General features: G+C 40.7%; 1 protein-coding gene across 1 annotated transcript in view; it reads right to left on the bottom strand.

Moving 5' to 3' along the window:
• Window positions 1–27,421, bottom strand: part of LOC126481430 (odorant receptor Or2-like) — an 80,826-nt gene extending 53,405 nt beyond the window's left edge. The window contains exon 1 of the mRNA XM_050105177.1: window positions 27,011–27,421. Within this exon, the coding sequence (XP_049961134.1) occupies window positions 27,011–27,297 (287 nt within the window). The 5' untranslated portion in view covers window positions 27,298–27,421. The remainder of the gene's footprint in view (window positions 1–27,010) is intronic.
• Window positions 27,422–27,679: the final 258 nt, after the last annotated feature.

The following is a 27,679-nucleotide window of genomic DNA, read 5'->3' as shown; positions in this document are numbered from 1 at the left end:
TTCGAATGCGACATACCACAAAAGTTGAAGACTAACCATTTCAGAATTAGGGAGTGAGCGCACAAAGAAAAATTTGGCATGTAGTATTTCTTAAGAGTTCATGACCGTTTGTGTTCAAGATGTCCCTTGTGCCATCAAAATTATCATCTAAATTAAGATACTGGTTTAAGATGGACGTTGCTTGCACTACTGACAGAGAGCTTGTCCAGATCGAGATTACAGTAGGCAAATCTGGTATTAAGTGCCAAATTCGGTAACACACACTTAGAACACAGCAGAGTAATCGTCCAAGAAGCAGATGTTATTGATGCTGATCTAAACTACCCCGAACTCTACAATGAATTTTTCCATATGTGCTCAGCGGGGGGCTATGGTTGCTACCAATATTCTATTGTACAAAATACTACACGCAACAGATTCCTAATGAATCGATATTAAAGAAATATTATTTAGATTTTTGTTGCTAGGAAGTTCTGAAAAGTGTGCGGCGATATATAAATTACCACAGCATAGAGATAGCCGACAAAAGAACTGAAGTATGTGGACATTTCATAGGCAGTCTCATTGTTGGCAAACTCGACGGAGAAGAAGCCTCGAAGCTGTTACTGATTTCCTGTAAAGTGTTGGAACGTATGAATCAGTAATTCGCTTTGTAAATGACAGTCTTATAGTGCTTTCACCTGACTATTCCATGCACTGCGACGTATCGCCGAAGTGCGCAGCAGCTACGGAGAAGAAAATAAAATAGTTTCATGATCAACACAATGTTTCCCAAAATCCTCCATCGTGCGTCGCTCTATAGAAAGCTCCTGACGAACCTAACATTGTCGACTGAGCGTGTCCTAAGGAGGTATATGGTACATAAAGCTGTTGGTTTTAGTAATGAATATTTTCTACCGAGGAAACGAGTGTTTATTTAATTTCCCAGAGAATCTTCAGTTTCAGTAAGAGAGGCGCAAAATTATATCCCAGAACATAAAAATCGAAAATGCTCTGGCGTTTATTCATAGCAATTTCAATATCTTGCCAGCAACGTTAAGGAATTAGAATCTACCTGACTGACCTTGTAAAAAAATCGTTAGAAATTGTTCAGAGTGTGAAATAGAATCTGACATTAGAGGTGATATGGAGGGTAATGAATACGTTTGACAATGTTTTGGCAAAAAATCCAGTTTACTCGACTCCTGCTACTATCGCAAATATTCTCAGAGGGAGAGAAGAAGACGTTACAGTGGACATCTCTGCAGAAATATTTCATCCGATAACGTCTGCACTATCAGTGTGCCGTAATGTGGAGAGATCATTATCCTCCTACAAAAACATTATTTATGATCAGTGAAATTCTATGACTTTAGAGAATTTGTAGAAGTGCCTGGTTGTTTATTGCGCTTCATAATGAAAGGTAAGGTAGGATACCTTAGTAATTTTAGTGAAGATGGACATTTAAATAAATAGATGGAACCGAAATTAATTTTCTTTTATTAGTGTAGTGTAGACTTCCAAAACAAGCAATAAAGAAAAGTAAAACGTACCTTCTTAATGCAGTCTTCGTGTTTCTCATACGTTTAACTGCATATTAAGATCATTTAGTAGGCATCTATGTAATTCAGTTGAACTTTTCGTTTTGTATTAAATATTTAATAAAACATTTCAATATATTACGTTTTCTTACATATTTTATGCATTTCATTATATATATATAATACTTAAACTTTTGCAACTTGAGATGGCCCCAATGCAAAGCGAGTGGTAATAGGACAATGAGACTTCGTCCAAACTTTTGTATGGACATGTGGAAGGGAAATAAGGAATAAACCATTGAAACACATTTTAATTCCCACACGTAAGAGTAACATTTGTTACTTACGTACCATATGTACATTCCAGATGACAAACGTTGCTCAATGTAACGACCATCTGCATCCACGAAAGTTTGTACGGATAAAGTTTCATTATTGTTCGCATCTCTTTTCGAACGGTGGACAATGGAATGTTTATCTGTCATGACACGGCTCGTGCACAGCACATTACGTCGAGCATTCTCAGTCATGGCAACAGTAACTTTTTCAACATTTAGTGGCGCAGTTGCCCGTTGGCCAATCGCCTGTTAATTCGAACTTCCGAATCACGTTCCTCAACCGTGATGCAGGAAGAGGGCTCTCCGTATTCCTTCAATGTGTCGACACTGGCGAAGAGTAGCAGCATATTGCCGTGGCTTTGACAAACCAGATTTGAGACTAAACCCCTGATCACCTTGTCCTTATTGATTGTTGGCAACTGTAATTCATGCTTATGCTTGTGTTTCACCCATACGGCACCTAACGGGAAGTCATGACACTACCACTTCTAACAACGCCAATCCTGCGGGCTACAGACAGTTTGCCAACCTTACAATTCACGGAAAGGGGTGTGAATGGTACGCTTTCGTTACCCTCCTGAAGTATATGATTCCCTCGCGCACTATGCACTTTTAGTTGAGTTTACTGTAGAAATTTTTAGCACCCTTAAATGCTCAGTATTTATTGCATCAACATATTGCGAAAATGTGCAAGGACAAGACAAAAGTGGATTCTCCGACGGAGCGTTTCCGATCCTTTTGTGGGTTCCACAGGTTTCGTGGCACTTCCGACCAACCAGTTTTGCACCGTTTCACTCGCAGCAGTAATTTAAGCTGTGCCCTTAGGTTCCTGCCTAACCACAAGCTCGGAAATCGCAACATATTTGGAAATAAATAGCGAAATATTTGTGACCAGTAAATATATAAATGTCACTGCAGATCGCTTCTCTCGCAGAAATTTAAGCTCTCATTTTTAACCAGACCAAAAATAGAAAAAAAATATTTAATCGTATTGCATCGTGGCATTTCCGACGAGAGCCTCCTCCCGTTGTTGCGGCTTTCCTGTCACGTGTTCGTGAACGTTTTTCCACATAACCGATTTTGTCGTTTGGCTCCCCACCTCTCCCCTTTTCCCTCGCACACTTTTACCCGTATGAAATTTGTGCTACTAAAAGTGATGCAAACTGTGTGTAAAGTTTGCAGTTGGTCGCACCTGGCGCCCCTCTCAGCTTGGCACCAGACACGGCCTCTGCTATAATTCTTATACGTCATTATTAAAAATCCCAAGCGGCGGCTTATGTCGCTTGGGCAGTAAACAAGCCCCCGAGAATCAGTTGCTAACAGGATCGGAAGTCACGAAGTCTCGCCACGAACGGCTGTTTACTGAGCGAGATGACGCTTACAGAGTACAATACATTCCTCAATATACTGAGCAAGCTACAGTAGTTTTAAAGCTCTGCAGTCTCCTTCAACATATTGCTCAAATAGTCAATACCGCTCTCAGGTGCTCAATATTATTGCGTAATGCTCAGAATCGCTATAAATGTTGAGCCTGCATGGGTCCCTTACGTGTTTGTGGACAGGACGTCGTTTACCTGCAGCAACCCAAACCACGCACACAGACATTGGTACCGTAATAGACATTATCATGTCATTAAATTCATCTGTGTAACAGCTAGTGTTCTTAGTTGAGTACCACTCGAACTTACAACAATTTCTTAGCTACAGAATCCTTTTATGGGGAACAAACACAGAACACAGTTTTACAGCTACAGTATAGGACAGTAAGAATAACAACTAAAAATAATAATCTGATTCTTTATAACGATTTGTTCAAAACACTGGGATTTTAACTAGGTCAAGAGTCAAGAGTTAAGTTATACACACAAGCAGTTCTTGTCAGTTACTGCACAAACAGTTCTTTTCTGTCCATAACCCTGAAAGAAGAGCCACACGGAACTTAACATCCATCAGGAAAGAATGAACGTAAAACTCCGTTTCCTTCTATAGAATAAAATTGTACACTAACTTGCATAAAGAGGTAAGTAAACCAAACGTATTTAAAAAGAATCTGATTGAGCACCTCAGAGTCTTAAAAAGTGACAGTACACACTAAACGTTTAGCGTAGTCTCTTCCAAATCTTACAACATGGGCGATCTACCACATACAAAAAAAAAATTAAAAAAAATAAAAATAAAAAAAAATAAAATAAAAATTTTTTACAAGGAACTAAAGTTTCGAACGAATACATAATACTATGTACCAAAATACTGTTTACAACACTTTATGAACTATACAAAGATACTTCCTCGATAGAAAAATAGTGTATCAAACATATTGGATTATCCAAAGACATCTGCTTCTCAAACACCTCTCCCCCCCCCTCTCTCTCTATCTCAAACACACACACACACACACACACACACACAGAGATAGAGAGGGAGAGAGAGAGAGAGAGAGAGAGAGAGAGAGAGAGAAACACATAGGCGCGCGCGCTTTGGCCCGCGCTCAGGTACGCACTCACACACATGCCAAACAGTTAAAAATAGCACCACAGTTGACGGAAACGGGAAAGAAATGAGCGGTGACAACATGGGTCTCTCGATGAGTATGGAGATGTAACTTCCCTTCCATATCGCGTGCTGTGTATGAAAACGTATGATCCCAGGTGTAGTTGAACTGTAGGACGTGTGAACATTGTATGTAATTACAAGAGAAAAAGAAACAAACCGAACATGCACAACAGGACTGAAAACGCAGGTATAAATAATTCCGTGCGAACTGGAGTACCAGCACGCGAAATGAAAACTTACGTCTATAACCAGCTGCAGCTCTGTAACCAATAAAACTGCAAACTTCTTATATGAAATGTATTATTCGAATTAGTCTCTACTTTTATCACCTATAATATTTGATGTTCCTCACGAAACAGGCCGCATAAGAAAATTAACTTGCAAAATACCAACTTTACTCAATTTACAACGTAGCCTAGCATTTGAAAATGATGTTCTTTGTGATGGATCGCTATTCATTATACTTCAAACGTAATAACTGTAGTTTAAAACACTTTTTTTACAGAAGAGCATAGCATGGAAGAAATCAGGTGTAGGGTTTGCTGTAAACAAGGATATTAATATATCGTACTATCAATATTCATTATATACCAGAGAGAGCAGCACGATATCTTTTAAAAGTAAGTACATTATAAGACATTCCATGAAAAATGTAGTTGGCATCCTAGGGAAGCAGCGTATCTTATATCCTCTTCCTCCTTCCACCTGCTCTGCCCCCCCCCCCTCCACACATACACACACACACACACACACACACACACACACACACACACATACACATCATTCAATTTTTTACAAAAAACTGAAATTGTAGAACAATAGGAATTTAACACAGTGTTGGAACTATGGAAAGGTAAGAAACAACACAATGACAACTGATTAAATTTCAAATATTTTTATATGTTTATTTGCGTATTAGTTTCAGGCAAAATCCATTTCATCACATACGATTATGGCACGTAATGGAAGGTCCATCCTATTTAGTCATCAAAAAATGTGTCCCGGAGGCACATTTTTTTAGAGAAAATGGCTACACTTCAGACAAATATCTTCGAAAATCTTTCTTAATACTTACGCCTATACTAGATGTCTACAGATTTCTCTCCTTCAGAAACGATTTTCTTTCCATTATAAGTCTATATTTTATATCTTCTCTACTTAGGCCATTATTAGTTATTTTGCGGCCCAAATAGTAAAACTTATCTGCTACTTTAAGTGTCTCGTTCCCTAGTATAATTCCCCTAGCTTTATCTGATTTAATTTGACTACATTTCATTATCATTGTCTTGTTTTTGTTGATATTCATCTTATATCCTCCTTTCAAGACATTGCCCACTCCGTTCAACCGCTTTTCCAAGTCTTTTGCTGTCTCTGACGGAAATTACAGTGCCATAGGCAAACCCCAAAGTTTTTAGTTCTTCTCCCTGGACTTTAATTCATACTTCAATGACTTTTTTGTTTCCTTTTCTGCTAGCTCAGTGTACAGATTGAATAACATCGGGGACAGGCTATAGCAGAAGATAAATTGGTAGCTTTAAGATACGAAATAGTAAGGCAGCAGAGAATCAGATAGGTAAAATGACAAGGCCTGGAAGAAATCCTTGGATAACACAAGAGGTATAGAATTAAACTGATAAAAATGCAGCAAGTGAAGGAGGCGAAAGCGAATACAAGTGTCTAAGAAATGAGATTGACAGGAATGGTCGAGCAGCAATGGCTGAGGACAAATGTAAGAATATAGGAGCATGTTTCACCAGGGAAAAATACATGCCGCCTACAGGAAAATTAAAGAGACTTTTGGAAAGTAAAGAAGCAGCTATATGAATATCAGGAGCTCAAATGGAAAACCAGTACTATGCAAAGAAAGAAAATACAATTACTATATGACGTATTTCTTGATGACTTTCGACTATGATGTGAAGATGCAGCAGTACGACATGGTACTGAGCCTGAAAAGAGCGTGGAGCCTCTCGGAAGTAAGATCTCCGCATACTCGTGTATAATTGTTGTTTACCAGGCTCAAGCAGTACCTAACAGGTACCGCGAGAGGCTGTCACTGAACAGAAACAATCACGCGCCAGTCACCTCTCCAAACAGCCGCCTTCTAGACGGCGTCCCCTACTCGGGACGACATTCTGCTCCAATGCCACGCCGATCAGTGCGTCGTAGTCGTCTGCCAATACAGTTGCCAAAGAGAGCCCTGTCTAACAGGGATTAATTCGTTTCCCCCTAGTACTGGCGGAGATTGAAACCCTTCTGCTGACAGACAGAAAAGACAACGAGCCACGGACACTCACAGAGAGTTACGGCCTTAGTCAGATGACTGAACTCAGCGCCTGTAACCAGCTCAGTTCAGTTCCTGCAGTTACTCTACAGGGCACAGTTCTAATGAGCTCCATTCTGAAGACTACAGGGTTATTACAAATGATTGAAGCGATTTCACAGCTCTACAATAACTTTATTATTTGAGATATTTTCACAATGCTTTGCACACACATACAAAAACTCAAAAAGTTTTTTTAGGCATTCACAAATGTTCGATATGTGCCCCTTTAGTGATTCGGCAGACATCAAGCCGATAATCAAGTTCCTCCCACACTCGGCGCAGCATGTCCCCATCAATGAGTTCGAAAGCATCGTTGATGCAAGCTCGCAGGTCTGGCACGTTTCTTGGTAGAGGAGGTTTAAACACTGAATCTTTCACATAACCCCACAGAAAGAAATCGCATGGGGTTAAGTCGGGAGAGCGTGGAGGCCATGACATGAATTGCTGATCATGATCTCCACCACGACCGATCCATCGGTTTTCCTATCTCCTGTTTAAGAAATGCCGAAATCATGATGGAAGTGCGGTGGAGCACCATCCTGTTGAAAGACGAAGTCGGCGCTGTCGGTCTCCAGTTGTGGCATGAGCCAATTTTTCAACATGTCCAAGTGTCCTGTAACGTTTTTTTCGCAGAAGAAAAAGGGGCCGTAAACTTTAAACCGTGAGATTGCACTAAACACGTTAACTTTTGGTGAATTGCGAATTTGCTACACGAATGCGTGAGGATTCTCTACCGCCCAGATCCGCACATTGTGTCTGTTCACTTCACCATTAAGAAAAAATGTTGCTTCATCACTGAAAACAAGTTTCGCACTGAACTCATCCTCTTCCATGAGCTGTTGCAACCGCACCGAAAATTCAAAGCGTTTGACTTTGTCATCGGGTGTCAGGGCCTGTAGCAAATGTAAACGGTAAGGCTTCCGCTTTAGCCTTTTCCGTAAGATTTTCCAAACCGTCGGCTGTGGTACGTTTAGCTCCCTGTTTGCTTTATTCGTCGACTTCCGCGGGCTACGCGTCGAACTTGCCCGCACGCGTTCAACCGTTTCTTCGCTCACTGCAGGCTGACCCGTTGATTTCCCCTTACAGAGGCATCCAGAAGCTTTAAAATGCGCATACCATCGCCGAATGGAGTTAGCAGTTGGTGGATCTTTGTTAAACTTCGTCCTGAAGTGTCGTTGCACTGTTATGACTGACTGATGTGAGTGCATTTCAGGCACGACATACGCTTTCTCGGCTCCTGTCGCCATTTTGTCTCACTGCGCTCTCGAGCGCTATGGCGGCAGAAACCTGAAGTGCGGCTTCAGCCGAACAAAACTTTATGAGTTCTTCTACGTATCTGTAGTGTGTCGTGACCATATGTCAATGAAGGGAGCTACAGTGAATTTATGAAATCGCTTCAATCATTTGTAATAGCCCTGTATATTCTAACTTAGCAGTCGCTATATATGGAGAACTAGAACAGACAAACGAGTGTCTGCATATCTATGTTCATTCACTCATATGGAAATATCATAGACTGTCAGTAAACAGCAAAGTTATTCAGATTTCATTTTATTTGATATAGGACATCAAGCTTACTGTATGAAACTGTTACCAAATTAAAGTTTTGTAACATACTCTTATAAATCTGATTGGTTATTTCTTATTATGCTGCCACATTTCTGTTCTAGTGCTATCAAGTCAAGCAAGTGTTTCATTAATAAGACTAGCCTGCAACAGCCCCTCATTTTAATGAATTACAGGTGAATTAATATTAAGATTCAGTTATAAAAACCCAACAGTAATTATGATGCGAAACTTTTTTAACAGCTTATTTCATTGAGTGACATGTACGCACATCAGTGAGCTCGGTTAATGCCTAATAAAACACATTTAACGGACTTAATATATAGGATTTTTGCCGTTTGTGTTTTCAAGTTTGTGTGTAAGATGTGATGTAGCATCAACAGGGAAGACATGTACGAAGGCATGGTCTCGCGGTGATACAAACTGATAAAATTCTCCTGTGCTTCCAGCCAAGTCAAGTGGTTTAAAATTCATGGGCCTTCAGCTGAGTGCTCTTTGGCCATTATCAGGTTGGCGACTGTCATGTGATTGCTGCTGCCATTCTTGTGGCAGGATCCTTGCTCGCCTCCCTGGTGAAAAACTAGCCAGATCTGAACTCTTGTCGCTTCGGCAACGATACAGGAACAACGACAGTTCTAGCTCCGCCAGAACTGATCTCCACAAACTTATAATTGTGTGCATCTGACTGAACGGAACCTCAGGATACACATGAAAACGAGGAAGAAATGTATGTGATTTGATTTAAAAAGGTCATGAGTGTGCATGTCATAAAACGATTTTTGTGAAGTTTGCACACCAGTCGTAGAATTAGGAATACCATCACACTTTCCATTTTGAAAACATAACTACTGCAAGTTACTAATGTTTTACTTTCTGCAATACATGTTTGGTGTCTATATTTTCTTCTACAGATCTACTTTTCGTTAGATTGTGGTAGCTGCATGATAAATTATTGTTTATTAGTTCACCATTCATTTAAGAACTAGATTCTAGGGTTTTGTTCTGATATTCGTATGAATCTGTCAACATTTTACCTCTTTTCTTAAGTTATTTAAAAAGATACCATACTGTTCCATGTAGAGTTCCATGAATGTCAAGCTAAATTGCATGTATTACTTTCTTGATATTTACTTCATTACTACTTTAAACAATAGTCTGATTTTTTTAATTGCATGCGGTGTAACTGAATATTGTTAGTGTGGATGTACAATATAAATTTTATTTGGCATGAGTAACTGAATGAATTCTCTGGAATTCTTAATGTGTGATTGGATGTGTGTATGGTTATTGAAGAACAAGTTGTAAAGTTAAAGTTTGAAAGAGTTTTTCTCGAGTTCTAGAATGTTTCCTTTCTCTATGTTTCTAAAGTAAAAAAATATCTTGATACCGCCACAATAAAAAATGTATGAATTATGATATCAGTAAGATTATGATGATTATCAGTGAGTGAATGTTCAAGAGATCAAATAAATACAAATTTGTAACATTTAGGGAATGAATGAGGATTACATACTGTTTTTTTCTTTGACATTGTGATTGACGTTTCATACACACACACACACATACAACAGAACTATATGTGTATGAAAATGTGATTGTCGTATAGGGATGAATTACTGGATTTTTTTAAAATAAGTAATGTGTAATAAAGAATAAATGATGTTGCCTGTCCACACTCCCATTCCCAAGAACTTCATTCCCAGTGCCATGAAAACCCAGATGACAGTATATAAAAATTGCATGGGCATGCCTCACTACCTTTCATTGAGTGAAACATACCCTGCGCATTTTTTACCAGTCTCTGAGGCAGTGAAACGCATCTGACGACTGATTTCATGAGATACTGATTTCCAGCACTGACGAAATTAATGTATGTAGAAACTTCAAAAGAGTATCGGAAATAAATGCAAAAGGGGTGTAGTTAGCGCCTCTCATATCCCATTTTCTTCTAGTAATTAATGCGCTCGGTGTAGAGGTAGTGTGCGAGCAATTTTGTATTTTCTGAGTGATTACAGGTTCCGTCAAGTAGTCGCATTTTTCCGGCGAGAGAGACACCAGTGTGCCGTCGTGCCATACGCCATGGGGGAGGCGACTGAGCGTCTAAGACAACCACTGTCTGTAGGTGACTTCCATTCTCACTTTCCGAAAGGCAGTCCCTATCCTTCTTTCCCGAGGACATGTTGGTTACGTTTCTAATTTTCTGAAGTGAGGAATTCTTGAGCACAGTTATATTTCATTTCCGGGGGAGGCATCAGTCTGTCACCTCGGCTAGATGGTTGCCATCTCAAAGACACATTCTTCTTGTTTGCGAAGTCGACGTGGCAGTAATTTGAAATTGTATTGCCAGAGGAACTCCGCGACATAGCGTTTACCACTAAGCTCGCCTTTTTTTTATTTATACAGATTCTTGATCGTTATTTAGAATTTTCTCTTAGTGAGAGGAATTCTGACAGTAGTTTCCTATAATGTCATTGGCTCACAAGAAGGCTACGACCTCTCATTGGCCAGTACTAGTCTAAGTGCACTCTTTTGTTCGTGGGAACTAGAGAAGGATGGTTAAGCAAAGTTTTTGGTTATTCTGTTTTCTGTTTGGATGCAGATGTTTGTCTCTGGCGGACGCTGGTGTTAGGTCCCAACTCTGGAGATTGATTTTGATCAGAACAGCTCCGTTTTGGTGGTTTACTTGTGTAGAAACTGAAGAGTATGTAGCTCGATCAAGCATCATGTGATTTTAAGGTCCTCACGATGACTCTTGCACTTTTTCATAGCGCGCTACTCTTGTTGATTCGTGACTTAACTTTGTCTAAGAATAAGTGAATCTTTGTATACATGTTTCCTCGTGACTATTCGTTACAGTGCCAAGTGTATAGCAGTAATTCCTTTGCATGTTGATTAGTACTCCCTCGAACAGCATGGCCAATGGAATTATCTCTGTAGCGCCAGTGAATATAGGTACCAGCGTGATCCACGGAGACAACGTTTTTCGTTACGTTTCTCAGTACCTAGTGACCCACTCACAACTATCGAAAATAGTAATTTAACACTTTCACTTGTATATTGATGGTTTGTTCCTGTGTAACTTTTCTTTATATTCAATTTCTCAAGGGTGTTGTTATTAGCAACAATTTAAAAAAGTGTATGACAGGACTCCTTCTATTAATTCAGTAATTAGACAATCCATGCCACTGAGAATTAATACTTTTGCAGTACCGGCACCCATCAGTTATTTACGAAGGGCCTGTTTTCTTTTAATCCGTTGCGCAAATTCTGAATTGCGTATCTGAATAAATGGGAAAAGCCCAACCGACGTCAGGCATTATACTGACCAGCAAGTTGCACAGTAAAAGATCGTTCATAGTCGGTACCAACCAGGTAAATTGTTATACACATATTTGTACTCCACTGCAGAGATTTTATCAGCGTTTCTCTCAGTTTTAAGTTTCAAGGCACATTCCTGTTGTCACATTTGCAACAAGTATGCTGTCGGGCCCCCAACTGTTTTCGGCTAGGTGTTCGGCTTAGAACGGTGGGCAGAGTATTCTTTAGGAATTCGCTTCCCGGCTTTCGTCCTTTTGCAGAAACGCAGATATCATGAGTTGTTGCGTATATTTCAGAGTGCGTACTCTGAGCGGTTCGCATTTAACTTCGTTTTTGCTCCTAGAGTGCTGAGTACAGCTTGTTATTTCTCTTGCTAATCTGAAAGTGCCAGTTGGCCACATGAGAAACTTTTTTTTCTTCATTCAGTCTTCCAAACCATTTCACTCAAAGTCCCATTTAATTATTTCCGTTTTTTTATTTTAGTTTTCTGTAATTTTATTTTAAGTGTAACAGGGGCCTTGAGCACTATGGGACTTAACTACTGTGGTCATCAGTCCCCTAGAACTTAGAACTACTTAAACCTAACTACCCTAAGGACATCACACACATCCATGCCCGAGACAGGATTCGAACCTGCGACCGTAGCGGTCACGCAGTTCCAGACTGTAGCGCCTAGAACCGCTCGGCCACTCCGGCTGGCAAGAGTAACAGTCTATATTAATATATAGAAGAATGGGAAAGAAAATTGAGGCTGCGCTGGATGACGATCAGTTTGGCTTTAGGAAAGGTAAAGGCACGAGGGAGGCAATTCTGACGTTGCGGTTGATAATGGAAGCAAGGCTAAAGAAAAATCAAGACGCGCTTTGATAGAATTTGTCGACCTGGAAAAAGTGTTCCACAATGTAAAATGGAGCAAGGTGTTCGAAATTCTGAAAAAAGTAGGGGTGTGCTACAGGGAGAGACGGGTCATATGCAATATGTACAACAGCCAAGAGGGGATAACAGTGGACGCCCAAGAACGAAGTGCTCGCATTAAAAAGGGTGTAAGACAAGGATGTAACCTTTCGCCTCTACTGTACAATCTGTACATCGAGGAAGCAATGATGGAAATAAAAGAAAGGTTCAGGAGTCGAATTAAAATACAAGGTGAAAGGATATCAATGACACGATTCGCTGATGACATTGCTATCCTGAGTGAAAGTGAAGAAGAATGAAATGATCTGCTGAACGGAATGAACAGTCTAATGAGTACACAGTATGGTTTGAGAGTAAATCGTAGAAAGACGAAGGTAATGAGAAGCAGTAGAAATGAGAACAGCGAGAAACTTAACATAAGGATTGATGGTCACGAAGTAGACGAAGTTAAGGAATTCTGCTACCTAGGCAGTAAAATAACCAATGACGGACGGATCTAGAAGGACATCAAAAGCAGACTAGTAATGGCAAAAAGGGCATTTCTGGCCAAGAGAAGTCTACTAATATCAAATATCGGCCTTAATTTGAGGAAGAAATTTCTTGGAATGTACATCTGGAGTACAGCATTGTATGGTAGTGAAACATGGACTATGGGAAAATCGAAACAGAAGAGAATCAAAGCGTTTTAGATGTGGTGCTACAGATGAATGTTGAAAATTCGGTGGACTGATAGGGTAAGGAATGAGGAGGTTCTGCGTAGAATCGGAGAGGAAAGGAACATATGGAAAACACTGATAAGGAGAAGGAACAGAATGATAGGACATCTGCTAAGACATGAGGGAATGACTTCTATGGCACTAGAGGGAGCTGTAGAGGCCAAATCTGTAAAGGAAGACAGATTGGAAGACATCCAGCAAATAATTGAGGACGTAGGTTGCAAGTGCTACGCTGAGATGAAGAGGTTAGCACGGTAGAGGAATTCGTGGCGGACTGTATCAAACCAGTCAGAAGACAGACTTCATGTTGATTTTTAAATATAAAAAAAATTTTGGTAAATGTGAAATAGATTTATTTTTGTGAACGTATGGTGATGAGTGGTGATGAGTCGTTAGGGCTCTCACGTTTCATAACAGACTTCCAAACCAGTTACTAATATAAATATAGAGGAAAGTCCACTGGACCTGACGGGATACCAATCGATTCTACACAGAGTACGCGAAAGAACTTGCCCCCCTTCTAACATCCGTGTACCGCAAGTCTCTAGAGGAACGGAGGGTTCCAAATGATTGGAAAAGAGCACAGGTAGTCCCAGTCTTCAAGAAGGGTCGTCGAGCAGATGCGCAAAACTATAGGCCTATATCTCTGACGTCGATCTGTTGTAGAATTTTAGAACATGTTTTTTGCTCGAGTATCATGTCGTTTTTGGAAACCCAGAATCTACTATGTAGGAATCAACATGGATTCTGGAAACAGCGATCGTGTGAGACCCAACTCGCTTTATTTGTTCATGAGACCCAGAAAATATTAGATACAGGCTCCCAGGTAGATGCTATTTTTCTTGACTTCCGGAAGGCGTTCGATACAGTTCCGCACTGTCGCCTGATAAACAAAGCAAGAGCCTACGGAATATCAGACCAGCTGTGTGGCTGGATTGAAGAGTTTTTAGCAAACAGAACACAGCATGTTGTTATCAATGGAGAGACGGCTACAGACGTTAAAGTAACCTCCGGCGTGCCACAGGGGAGTGTTATGGGACCATTGCTTTTCACAATATATGTAAATGACCTAGTAGATAGTGTCGGAAGTTCCATGCGGCTTTTCACGGATGATGCTGTAGTATACAGAGAAGTTGCAGCATTAGAAAATTGTAGCGAAATGCAGGAAGATCTGCAGCGGATAGGCACTTGGTGCAGGGAGTGGCAACTGACCCTTAACATAGACAAATGTAATGTATTGCGAATACATAGAAAGAAGGATCCTTTGTTGTATGATTATATGATAGCGGAACAAACAGTGGTAGCAGTTACTTCTGTAAAATATCTGGGAGTACGCGTGCGGAACGATTTGAAGTGGAATGATCATATAAAATTAATTGTTGGTAAGGCGGGTACCAGGTTGAGATTCATTGGGAGTGTGCTTAGAAAATGTAGTCCATCAACAAAGGAGGTGGCTTACAAAACACTCGTTCGACCTATACTTGAGTATTGCTCGTCAGTGTGGGATCCGTACCAGATCGGTTTGACGGAGGAGATAGAGAAGATCCAAAGAAGAGCGGCGCGTTTCGTCACAGGGTTATTTGGTAACCGTGATAGCGTTACGGAGATGTTTAATAAACTCAAGTGGCAGACTCTGCAAGAGAGGCGCTCTGCATCGCGGTGTAGCTTGCTCGCCAGGTTTCGAGAGGGTGCGTTTCTGGATGAGGTATCGAATATATTGCTTCCCCCTACTTATACCTCCCGAGGAGATCACGAATGTAAAATTAGAGAGATTAGAGCGCGCACGGAGGCTTTCAGACAGTCGTTCTTCCCGCGAACCATACGCGACTGGAACAGGAAAGGGAGGTAATGTCAGTGGCACGTAAAGTGCCCTCCGCCACACACCGTTGGGTGGCTTGCGGAGTATAATTGTAGATGTAGATGTAGATAAATTAGATTCATAGAATTACTGCCTGACACTTTCCTTTTAGTGCACAGAGTCTGCGGGGTTGCAAAGACTGCCTATAAACTCGCTACCCCACCCTGCTGCTGCATGTAGCACGGAACCGAAGTCAAGTCTGTACGTGCGAGAACGTGCACCTGATGTTACGAATGCTTCTAATAGAAGCTGAACGTTCTCACGGATGTGCCTTCAGCGGTAAAGGCGTCTGATGCTGTGCGTATCACAGCTTCCGCGGCGTGCTAAGTGGTTTCAAGAAGACAGGACGCAAAATGTAACGTCTTTGTGCAAAGAAAGCGAAAGTGTTTCAACTGACAGTACTGCATTGCACCGTAACTTTTTAACATCGAGAGTAAAGGAACAATTTCTGTAGCATTAAACTAAATACGCTGTATGTTAAACGAGTGTAAATCCCAGGCAGCAGTGGAGGAAATTAAAAAAAATAATAATAATAAAAATAAAGCCTCTGTGTTCACAGTACTGCCGAGAAACCCAAGTCAATGAGATCTCGAAGAGAAGTAGTGCTGCCAGTGGGGGTGTTTACATACTGAAAGTATACTTTTTTGACAAACTCACAGTGGCGTGGAATATTAGAGTGGCCCATAATTACCCGGAAAAGTTTCTGTTTTTCTCATCACAGTGTCCTACTTCGTTAATTTCTGTTCCACAATGTTTAGTAGAAGACGATAATTACACTCACTCATCTAGAATTAATTTTGAAAGAAGTTCTGAAAACAAATTAATTTCTGAGAAATGTCAAATTTCTCCTGTCCTCCCTCTGCTCACGCATTCTTTCGCCCATAACGACCGTTTTCTTCTTTCCTCTTTGCCCCACGGCATATAACCCTGTGGCCGCTGTGAAAACAATTACTGCTGTTTTCCTTTTACCTCTAGACGTCATGAAAGCTTGCTCTCTGTGCGTGCAGTGGTAATGTGCGCTTTGTGGTGCGTCTAACCACACACGTCTTTTCCCATTCACTTTCACGCCCACTTTATGAGACATGTTAATGAGCATTTAGAGCTTCGCATACCACGATGAATTTTTGTGTTGCAGAGCAGCACAGAGCTGTGTCTCATGACCTATGTTTTTATATCTTGCTTGTCACGAGGCAAGACTGATAACAACTTAAAACACAGGGTTGAAATTTTCCGGGTTTGCGCCCAAAATGTTTCTCTCGCCCTCAAGTTTCGGCGGCGTAGGCGACTATTTGGTAGAGCTGCCTCTGTTCTCGTCTACGCACAGTGGAGAGTTACATAAAGTGATAATTAGCAGCAAATCGCATAGCAAGATGATCGAGCGAAATGGCGCAGTGGATTGCATGCTGGACTCGCATTCGAGAGGACGACGGTTGAAACCAGCGTTCGGCAATCCTGATTTAGGTTTTCCGGTATTTCCCTAAATCGTTTAAGGCAAATGTCGGGATGGTTCGTTTGAAAGGGCACAGCCGATGATACCGATGACCGCGTTGTTTGGTCCCCTCCCCCAAATCGACCAACCAACCATATATATATGTGCGGCTGGTCCCGGCGGAGGTTCGAGTCCGCCCACGGGCATGGGTCTGTGTGTTTGTCATGAGGATAATTTAGGTTAAGTGATGTGTAAGCTTAGGGACTGATGACCTTAGCAGTTAACTCCCATAAGATTTCACACACATTTGAACATTTTTTTATGTATATGCCTGTAGAATACCAAAATTCTTTAGGCAGGGTATGAAATGCATCTTATTTATTACTTTACGTAGACATTTAATAGAATGCAAAGTATGAAGGAAAGGGAATTGAAATATTTTGATACTTAAAAGTCATCATTGTTGCAACAGTTTCATTTCAGTTCGGGTGGAGTACACTTGTATGAGAATTTCAGTTTCTTTAAAATGGAGGCTGCACATGATGATTGTGAAACTGTTATCGTTGATAATCGTGCACATGCAATGAAACAAAGATTTTATATAGATAATGAGAAAAATGTCGGAAAATGTTCCAATAGACAAAGAAGTGACTCTCAGGTCATCTGCAGGTCACCTATCTACTGGAACTGGATAAGGATTTGTGAAATGCGTATTCAAAAATATATGCCAGAATCTTACGCGTTTGCCTATAAAAACAAAAGTTACTTGCAATTCAGAATGCCATTTCAGCTCTGCTTCCTATAGCTAATAAAGCAGAGAATAATTACAGCTTCGAAGTATATAAAACTGAACATTTACATTCAACTACTGTTTCTTATACATTAGTAATAACTCTTAAATGGTATTTTAATTGTTTATTACATATTAGCAATTCTTAAAAACTGTCAAAATACATCCACTTCAGGATAAGGTAATATTCAGACAAGCACAATTGTAATAATTTTCAGGTTTTAGTTTAATTTTCGTTAAATACACAAATTTTTAGTTTTAATATATTATTTGATGGTAATTTTATACATTTTGCTGTTCATTTCGCATTTTATAAAATACCTAGGCATTTTATAGGTTTCCTATGGAAAGTATCAGATTAAGATTGATTTAAACAACTTGCCTGGAAGTTCTGGGCATTCTCTTCACTGCCTAGGTTTTCAGTACAGTTCTTTGATCTGACATTTTGCCAGTAACTTACACAGCAAAGTATTTCGATACTGACAAAAATGAAGTTGTCACCAGACCTGCATAGAACCCATGACGCCGGCCGCTGTGGACGAGCGCTTCTAGGCGCTTCAATCCGGAACCGCGCTGCTGGTATGGTTGCAGGTTCGAATCCTCCCTCGGGCATGGATGTGTGTGATGTCCTTAGGTTAGTTTGATTTAAGTAGTTCTAAGTCTAGGGGACTGATGATGACCTCAGATGTTAAGTCCCGTAGTGCTTAGAGCCATTTGAACCATTTTGAACCCATGACCCCTAACATTCCAGTTCATCGCTATACACACTCAATTATTTCTCCATCCCGAAAACCCGTGCCATTTTACTGTAGTGTAACTAAATTTATCTCCTTACGGAGGTCGGTATCTCCCGTGGGAAGAACCATCACGATGAACTGTTGTAGTGTGAGATAGCTGATGACACTTTAAACTATATCGTCATTCCGTCCATTCTCCAATATTAATCATCGACACCCGTCCTCTCCTTATGAGAAAGATTGTTATGTCTATGAAAACTATTTTTAAGAGGATCCAGATAAACGAGTTTTCATGCACGAACGAGAAATTCAGTATGAAAAACTGGCCGGATGTGAGTAGGACTCGCACATTGAGGGTTCGGTGCAAACTTAAATTGTGTATAGAGAGGGTCCATCCATATCAGAAATTTAGAATCTCGACGATTTTTGTCTGTTATTGAGACTGACGCTGTTTTAATTTCAAGTATGAAGTCCGATAATAAATGACAAAATTCTTTTTGTATAACTGAAGATTAACAATTTTCGGATTTTTTCCTTTGGTTGTAGTATGAAACCTTTCTTCTTGCAAAATTTCATGATTCTAAAATAAGGGGGAGTACCGTGCAGGTTTTTATGAGTGAGCTTTTGAGTATCGAAATATGTGACATAAATGGCCGCATCATTTGGTTTCATGACTTAGAAGCTTAGATTTATTACAGCAACTGTGTACCATAGTATGTGATATAAATTTCAACTTGATACATCTGACCGTTCCTGATAAAAATGGTTCTTAACAGACTGACTGACCGATAGACTGATAACAAACGGCCAAAAAAAATTTTTTTCTTATGATTTAATGAAGAGTTAACGATTTTCAGATTTTTTTTCCCTTTTGCTTGGGAATGAAGCCTTGATTCAAACCACATTTCTTGATTCCTGGTCAACGAGAAGTGACCTGTATATTTTGATGTCTGAGTTTGCGAATATCGAAATATGTGACATAAATGCCGTATCTTTTGACTGCTTTGAGTTAGGAGATTCACTTTTTTACATCGCCAAGGGCCCGCAGACATTAATATGCTATATAGATTTCAAATTAATATGTCAAACCGTTTCTGAGAAAAAGGAGTTCTTAAAAGTCGCACTGACAGACAGACCGAAAAACGAACGACGTGATGATACTACAAAGCTGTACAGGAAGCTCGGAATAAGGACACCCGGCGTTACCGAGAAGATTTTACATGCAAATATTCCCGAGGGAAAACGATTCATGTCGTATTGCATCGGTTTATGGCATCTGCGGATCCAGTCGTCTCGAGAATCCAGAAAACGACAACTGTAGAGGGTCTTACCTGAGGTAAGAGGTCTGCTTTTCGAATCGTCTACCAGCGGACAACCCGGTGGAGACTCTTCTAAAACCAATAATGACACAAGCGATGAATATCATTTCCACTGACAAATGTAAATACTGAATAAAACATTTCAATTCATTGTCAGTTAGCTCACAATATTGCCGAAGTTTTACTCGAATCCGCTAAATTTATAATTTTTGATCCGCCAAATTGGTTCCACCATTTTGAATTCCGTGTTTCCGACATCGGTTTCCTATTTAGGGACACAAGGAATCTAAAAAGAAGACAGTTTTGTTGGTTTTATATAGCAATTTTTAGGCATTCGTATCACAGCCGATTAAAGTGTAACCATTTTAAGATTGCTTTGTTGTCCGAGTGTCTCTCTGTCTGTCCAGCTGTTAACCCTTTTTCTCAGGAATGGGTTGACTTATAAAATTGAAATTTATATCTATAGTCCCTTGGCGATATAATAAACATTAGCTTTTAAGTCAGTGCAGTCAAAAGATACCGTCATCTATGTCAAATATTTTGATACTCTCAATCTCTTTCATCATAACCGATAGGGCACTTCCCTTGACTAAGAATCATGAAATTCGCAGGAAGCAAGGTTTCAAAGCAGAAGTGAAGGGGAGAAAATCAGAAAATTGGTAATTTGTAATTAAATCTCACCAACAAAATTTGTTTTGTCATTTGTTTTCCGATGTCAGACTCGAAATTAAAACAGCCAGTAGTTCTGTATTCAGGCTGCCTGGGTCGCAATGGTAAAAGTCAAACATCAGGCAAGGAATGACGTTATTGCTCATATGACGCGTTTCAGAATTTATCTATCATCAGATACCCAGGGGCGATTACTGCAAGTAAATGTGCCGTTTACGTTGTATGAGAGACAAACAAGCGCAAACTAATTTGATGTTTGACTTTTACCACTGCGATCCAGTCAGCCAAAGCGGAGAAATCATGTTTGTTATAATAATGGTCGCCTGCCCCCTGCATGACTTCTGTCACATTTATATTACTTAAACTAAAACATTATGGACATTCTTGGAATCGCTGGGACCGATATCTTGCCAGTGTCAGTGCCGATAACAGCCAAAAACAATCGAGATACTCGATTTATGAAATGGATGAACTGTCCATATAAATAATTAAGGTTGTACGGAACACTCAGCCGTACTCGCACCTGGAAAATTTTTCTATTATGTCCAGCTTTTGAAGCGAGTTGGCCCGTGGCGCGTAGTGGTCTTTTATTATGGTTTTATTTTTCTATTTAACATTTCCTCAGAAGAGAGCACTTTCACGTTTCTGGAAAGTGTTAATTCTGAAGAGTCGTACTACGACGCTAAAATGCAGTGAACCATTAATAAACGAAATTCCGGTCACAGTAGCAAAAATACAGGAGTCGTATTCTCCAGACGTATCACAAGTTACACGAGGTAAGGTTGTGTAAAGTTCACGTAATTGTTATTATCGAGATTGTATCTGGAAATAAGGTTGCTTTTTAGAAACTGAAAATCGCTGCAGCTCCGTTATCAAATGACTAACATAAACAAAATAAGCTCTCCAGGTAAAACATTAGCACGCATTAAAAGTACGCAAGTAGCACTGTAGACGGTGTTGCACTGAGATTACGAGGGCATGTGGTTCTGCGCCGTTCACATAAGTCTTGACACTGAAATTATGTATATCTACTAGTCAGTTCTATGAAATCAGTGCAGTAAGACAAATCGACTTGTCAGACTGACAGAAAGGAACTTTCTTGTTTGACGTGTCCAAGACAATATCGTAAATGAAATTGCCACATTTGTTGGTGTATCAGCGCGGATTAGCAATAAGAAATGGTGTGCCAGTCGCAGCTATGCAGTGCGACGAACAACAGTGGTTGTAGCAAGTTCTTAATCGACAGGGACTAAAGTCTAGTGTCGGGCCTTGTCAATGACAAAAAGTTTCAAACACCACAGGAATTGCTGCTGTCAGTGAATGCAGGTCTATCTCAATCAGCTTCAAAGAGAAGACTGCGAAGAGAACTGTTAGCGGTGGGTATTTGGAGCCCGGGACCTCGCAAAAGGCGTTGCTCCCAACGGCATATAATGCTATTCAACAAGTTGTGGATTCTGTGTCTTTTCAATTTGTGATGTAGTATCATGACTTGAGATACACTTTTTTTTTACCTTGAACATGAACCAGGATGTTTCTTTCAACATTATCGGTTACCAAGTACAGCTGTTTCGTTAGTATCTTCATGACGCTGTGATCACTCCCATCTTCCAAAATGGCAACAACTGTTTTCACGGGGGTAGAGTTATACGTTCTGAGTTTTACTACCACAATTTCTTAGAAAAAAAACTCAAACTATTTAAGGACTATATTTACCAGTCCCCAAACATATTACTGCTACAACTTTGTAACAGATACGTACTGTCGGGCAAGGTGAATTAAAAACCTCACCAGGATGTCGTCAGAGACGTGTTTACGTTAGAGAAATGAAGAGGGCAGGTCCAGTAGTATCAGCGTACGTTCGAGTATTCTTAGTCCTCAGTTCTTCGTAAGACTGTAATTATCTTTGCCTATTTAGGGTTGTGTACCTCAATCGGTAAAACGGAATAGCTTCGATTATGGCATATCCACATAGGAAAACTATGTGAACAATGTCGGCGTCGGGCATTATTGCAGAATATTGAGCGTCTGGTGAAGCTGTCACCCGACTTTGGAGAAATTCACATTTTTTCAGTGCTCTTGATGGTTAGTTCTACAGTTCACTGTTTAAAATTTGAATAATTCTTCAGCATTTCGCGAAAAAAGCACTATTAAGCGGGGAATTTTAATCTCGTAAAAATCAATTGTCAATTTGCGAAAAAAAAAATTTTGATCACAATTCGGAATAGCTGCCTAAGAATTCTACAGAAAATCCTAACGATTTTTTTTTTTTTGTGCGGACAAGATTTATGAGATAACTACAACAATGACTGATCCATTTTACAGTGTGGCATTAACGCATGTTCGTAAAATGACCGTCCGCTAAAACGTGCAAATAGGTGCACGCAAAAACATTTGAACTCGTGGTAGGAGAACCATTTACACAAGTGGTGCCACGAAGAAAAACTTTTGCAGTCAACGATGGGATTATATCGGTGCTAGTTTAGTTTTAATTAGATACACGTTATTACACCGGTTAAAATGTCATAAACATACTTTCTGGAATGTTACCCATCTTATTTTATCCTGACAGCTAGGCAGGATCGCTTACATATTTAAACAGGATACACAAACAGTATCTGGAAAATGTGTTGTCGTACGATTCACTGTTTACGTCAACTGTCGCGGCACGTATCATATCTACTTGGGACTGGAAGGCTTTGAGCACTATGGGACTTAACTTCTGAGGTCATCAGTCCCCTAGAACTTAGAACTACTTAAACCTAACTAACCTAAGGACATCACAAACATCCATGCCCGAGTGCGACCGTAGCGGTCGCGCGGTTCCAGACTGTAGTGCCTAGAACCGTTCGGCCACCACGGCCGGCGGGACTGGAAGGACAGCGCAGCACTGGACAAGTACTCACCAGGCACACATGACTTCGCGGGACTTAAGTCGGAACGCGCACCTTTTTTTTCTGTTCTGTCCAGGTTTTGAAGCGAGCTGACCCACTGTGCAACAACGATTAGTAAGATACAAAACTCTAGCTATCTCAGAAAAAGGGTGTACATTATCCTGAGTGATGCATTTGTAGAAGCTGAGTGAACCGTGACTCCAGCCAGAAATCTCCATGCAAACTACATTTCAAATCATATTTCGAGCAGTTGTAGTTCGAAGGGCTACGGAGTAGTGAGGTGACTGAAGAAGACACGTAGATCCACTCTTTTTCATTGACTATTTGGAAAAGCATGAAACTGTGACATAGTCCTACTAGTTACTCGAACGTCTGCACAGGGTTTTAAACAGAGGCGAGAAAGGTTTCTCATGCTACAGGCAATACGGCTGACCGTTGCTCGGCTGTAAAAGACCTACCCCAAAGCAGACCACCTTGCCCCTGAATAGTTCTCCTTTCATCCTGTTTCCCTAACTCTTTCTTCCTCCTAATTTCAAAAAATTGCACAGAATGAAGGAATTTTAAAAGAATGTAAAGATTTTTTGTACTGTAAACAAGTACTACACAAAGCAACAATTTTTAAAATTTTTGTCCTTATTTAATTGAAATGTTGCCTGATTGAATCAAATTCGTCAAAAACTCGATGGAGACTATGGTGAGAAATAAAATAATGCGTTTCTTGTCAGTCGATTCTTGTATGTATTGTATGAGCCGATATATACAGACGATGATGATTTCGATCAAGCACAGAGATTTTAAGGCAAACACAGCAACGTGGCGGCTGCAAACCAAAATCTTCATCTGTTGTGATCTTCATGCGGAAGACCAGTGACGCAGCTGGGCTCTCTGGTATTTCTTACGCCAGCCTCTTCATCTCTGCATAACTACTACAACCCACATCCATTTGTAGCTGGTCACTATGTTCTTGCCTCGTACTGCCTCTACACGTTTTGCCCCTACATTTCCATCCATTACTGAGCTAAATATTCCTTGATGTCTCAGGATAAGTGCTATCAACCGATCCTTCTTTTAGTCGAGTTGTACCATACATTTCTTATTACCGAACCCTAATTCGTTACAGTACCTCCTCCTCAGTTATTCGGTCTACCAACCCAACCTTCAGCATTATTATGAAGTACTTCATTACAAAAACTTCTGTTTTCTTCTCGTCTGAACTGCTTATCTTCGTATGTCCGTCCTAGTAGTAGTTGTTGACACGGACTTCAGCTGTTCGGTATGAATTGAAAACTAAAACACCTGCAGCCACCTCTTTTGCATTTCATTTATTTACGCAATCAGTTTCGGTGTTCCATTACACAATCTTCAGGCCCCTTTACCAACGTAGATTGGGACGCTCTTGTTGAATGTTGTCCTGGCAGTCGTCCGTTGATGAACGATATGATAGTCTCATGCAAACCAGAGATTTACGGACACTGGTTATTTAATGTTGGCAACTGTTATGGCTACACGCGAGATTGTATTCCTCCAAATTTAAGTTGGTAACGGGGCCTGAAACTGGTCTAATGAAACATTGAAACTAGTTGCGTAAATAATGATGAGTTCCCATACTCCGAAGAACGTAGGGGACGATGCGGGAGACCCGCACCGCTGTACTAGGTAAGGTCCTAGTGGAGGTGCTTTGCCATTGCCTTCCTCCGACCGTCATGAGGATGAATGAAGACCACACAACAACAAACAGTAATCTCGAGGCATGAAAAAACCCTGACCCGCCGGGAATCGAACCCGGGACCCCGTGCGCGGGAAGCGGGAACGCTACCGCAATACCACGAGCTGTGGACTGCGTAAATAAATGCAAAAGAGATAACTGCAGGTGTTTTAGTTTTCATTTCATTTCCAATTGCTTATTGTTCACGTTCACTTCCGTACATAGTTATACTCCAGACAAATACCTTCAGAAGAGACCTCCTAACAATTAAATTGTTATTAATAAATTCCGCTTTTACAGAAATACTTTTCTTGCTATTGACATTCTGCTTTTTATATCCTGTATACTTTGGCCATGGTCAGTTATTTTGCCACCCATATAGCTAAATTCATCTACCGCTTTTAATATGTCTTTTCCTACTGTAATCCCCTCACTGTCAGCCTATTTAATTACACTACATTCCATTACTGTTGTTTTTCTTTCTTGATGTTCGTCTTATAAAGTCTTTTCAAAACACTATTCATTCCGGTCAGCTGCTCTTCCAAGTTCTTTGCTGCCTCTCACAGAATTACTGTGTCATCGGCAAACATTAAAGTTTTTGCTTATTCTCCCTGAACTTTAATTCCTTCTCCAAATTTTTCTCAGGTTTCCTTTATCTCTTGCTCAGTGTACAGATTGAATAACACTGGGGGCAGGCTACAAATCTGTCTCACACGCTTACCAACCACTGCTGCCCGTTTATGACCGCCAACTCTTATAACTCGTTTGGTTTCGAGAACCACTGTTAAATGTGTGGTAGCGGGTGCTTTTTGTTGTACCACATATTAAGTTTTCTTTTTCCCGTTTTATTCATGTATGGTGTTTGGAGAGTGTGCAGAATGTGCGCCGCTGTTAGGTGCCTAATATCATCTCCGTGGCCTCTACGGAATATACGAGTAGAAGTCTCAGCAATATTCGTAGTTTCTGCCTGAACTGCATTTCTTGAAGCTTTCAAAACAGTTTCCCGCGAGGCTTAGGTCGTATTTCTTCGAATGTCAGCCCCTTAGTTTTTTTCTGCATTATACCCTTTCGGCAGTCTAGCAATCCTGTGCTCATTCTCACCCCCCTACTCCACATATACGACATATCCACCGCCAGTCCGCCCTATGTGGCTTCCATACATTTGGTAGGCTATCGCTTTTGTTAATAAATTTTCAATGAAATCTGACATTGTCATATTGGATAAAACTTTATTTAAAATACACTCTTTATTTATATATGTTTTGGTCACGTTTGGCAGACATTTTACAGTTAATCAGTTTCGACTCTAATGAGTCATCAGCAGAACTAAAATTCTGGAAAAAACGAAAATTCAGAATTACTATCCGAGTCAAGAAGTTCTGAAAATATTAAAAAGTGAAAGCAAAAGAAAAAGGTGAAAATATTCCTTGTGTTTTGTACCGACAGCATCAAGCCTTGATCAAGCACTCAAGGTGGCCATGTAAAATCAGGAATGCTTTGTACCCTGAAACTGGAAAAGCTATGTTCATACAGGGCACCTGATCATGATTGGGTTACGTGCGCGATAACAGTCATTATTTTTCACTTTTTGAGATATTATCAGCTACACCGTAGACTGTTGGAAGGTATACTATAATGAAGTAATACATCGTTTAGTTTTACCAGACATGTGGTGCCCTCTTATCTCAGTTTCTTTCAGTTCTCTATATTTCAGTTTTATGTCAAAAAATGAGAAATAAAGAATATGTTGTAGTTCTGTACAAATAAATAATTTTTGTAGTGTACTTATTCGTACATGTAAGCAAAGCATTTGCTCTCTACGAACGTAACTGTTCCAGTTTTGAGGTACGACATGTGAGCAGGCGCGGCAATAGATTTTAAGTGACGAGAATGAGTCCTTGTTCACACCTCGACGTGTTACCTACGTTCAAAGACACCGGAAATAGTTTCATTTTTTCTTCAGCTTGCACTTTTTAATATTTTTATAACTGTTCATGTAGAACCAGTATGACCGACCTCCATGTGAAAATGCTAGTTTTACACACTTTTCAATGTTATGATGTCAAATTACCTGTGACATGTATCCTTCAGTGATACAAATTTGCTAGTACATTTAATGGTATATTTTGATGCCGTTCGCACCAGATCTGATTAATGGAAGACATCGAAACATTTACAGTTCTAGTATAATATATTTGTCCAATGAATACCCGTTTATCATCTGCATTTCTTCTTGGGGTAGCAATTTTAATGGGCAGTAATGTATTTTGGGTCATCAGTGTATACTGGAGCTCAGTTTGCAGCAATGGAACTAGTATAAGAGACCAACGTCCATGATATGATTACTTTCTTTTACTTACCTCAAGAGATTCTGATGAGTCTCGACGCAAGCGCGCAGTTGCTCGTGAATGGCGTCCTTTAGCCTAGAGGCCTGACAGTCCAGTTCGTTCACAGTTTCGTTCTTTCCGGTGCCAACAGTGGCGAAGCGGGATGTTAGGATTCTCAGCTGGACTGTTATGTGGGTCATGACGGCCACAAAGAAGCAGTCCACGTCCACACTGATCAGGGAGAAGAAGACGGTGGAGGCGCACTGCAGCACGTATGAGAGTTCGTAAAAGGGCGACCTCGCCCAAGTGCCCAACGGCATCTGCTGGAAGGGCCAGCGTTTCTCTTTAGAGGCCTGCACCAGGGGTATGAGGGACCACAAGATGTCGGCCACCAAGACGTACCAGTGGAAGAATACGCCCAGCCGACCGGCACGCCTCCGGGCGATCGAGACCACGTGTTGGAGGGTAGGGTCGCCGGTGCAAAACACCTGCTGTTCTACGGTCATCAGGTCAACGCGGCGCGCCAGCGCGTAGAAGAGCGGCCGGCGGCTTACGAACAACAGCGACTTGGAGAGGGCGGTGAAGATGACGAAAACATTGGCTAGCCCGATGGTGACCTCGGCGAGGTCCCCGGGCCGGTACCAGATGCCGACGGCGGCGACGGCGATGTGTGCCACGCCCACCGCCAACACGGCCGCCGTG

The sequence above is a fragment of the Schistocerca serialis genome, chromosome 5 (genome assembly GCF_023864345.2).
Source record: "Schistocerca serialis cubense isolate TAMUIC-IGC-003099 chromosome 5, iqSchSeri2.2, whole genome shotgun sequence".
Lineage (NCBI taxonomy): Eukaryota > Metazoa > Arthropoda > Insecta > Orthoptera > Acrididae > Schistocerca > Schistocerca serialis.
The sequence above is the reverse complement of the archived record's forward strand: the minus strand, read 5'-3'. Positions and strand labels throughout refer to the sequence as shown.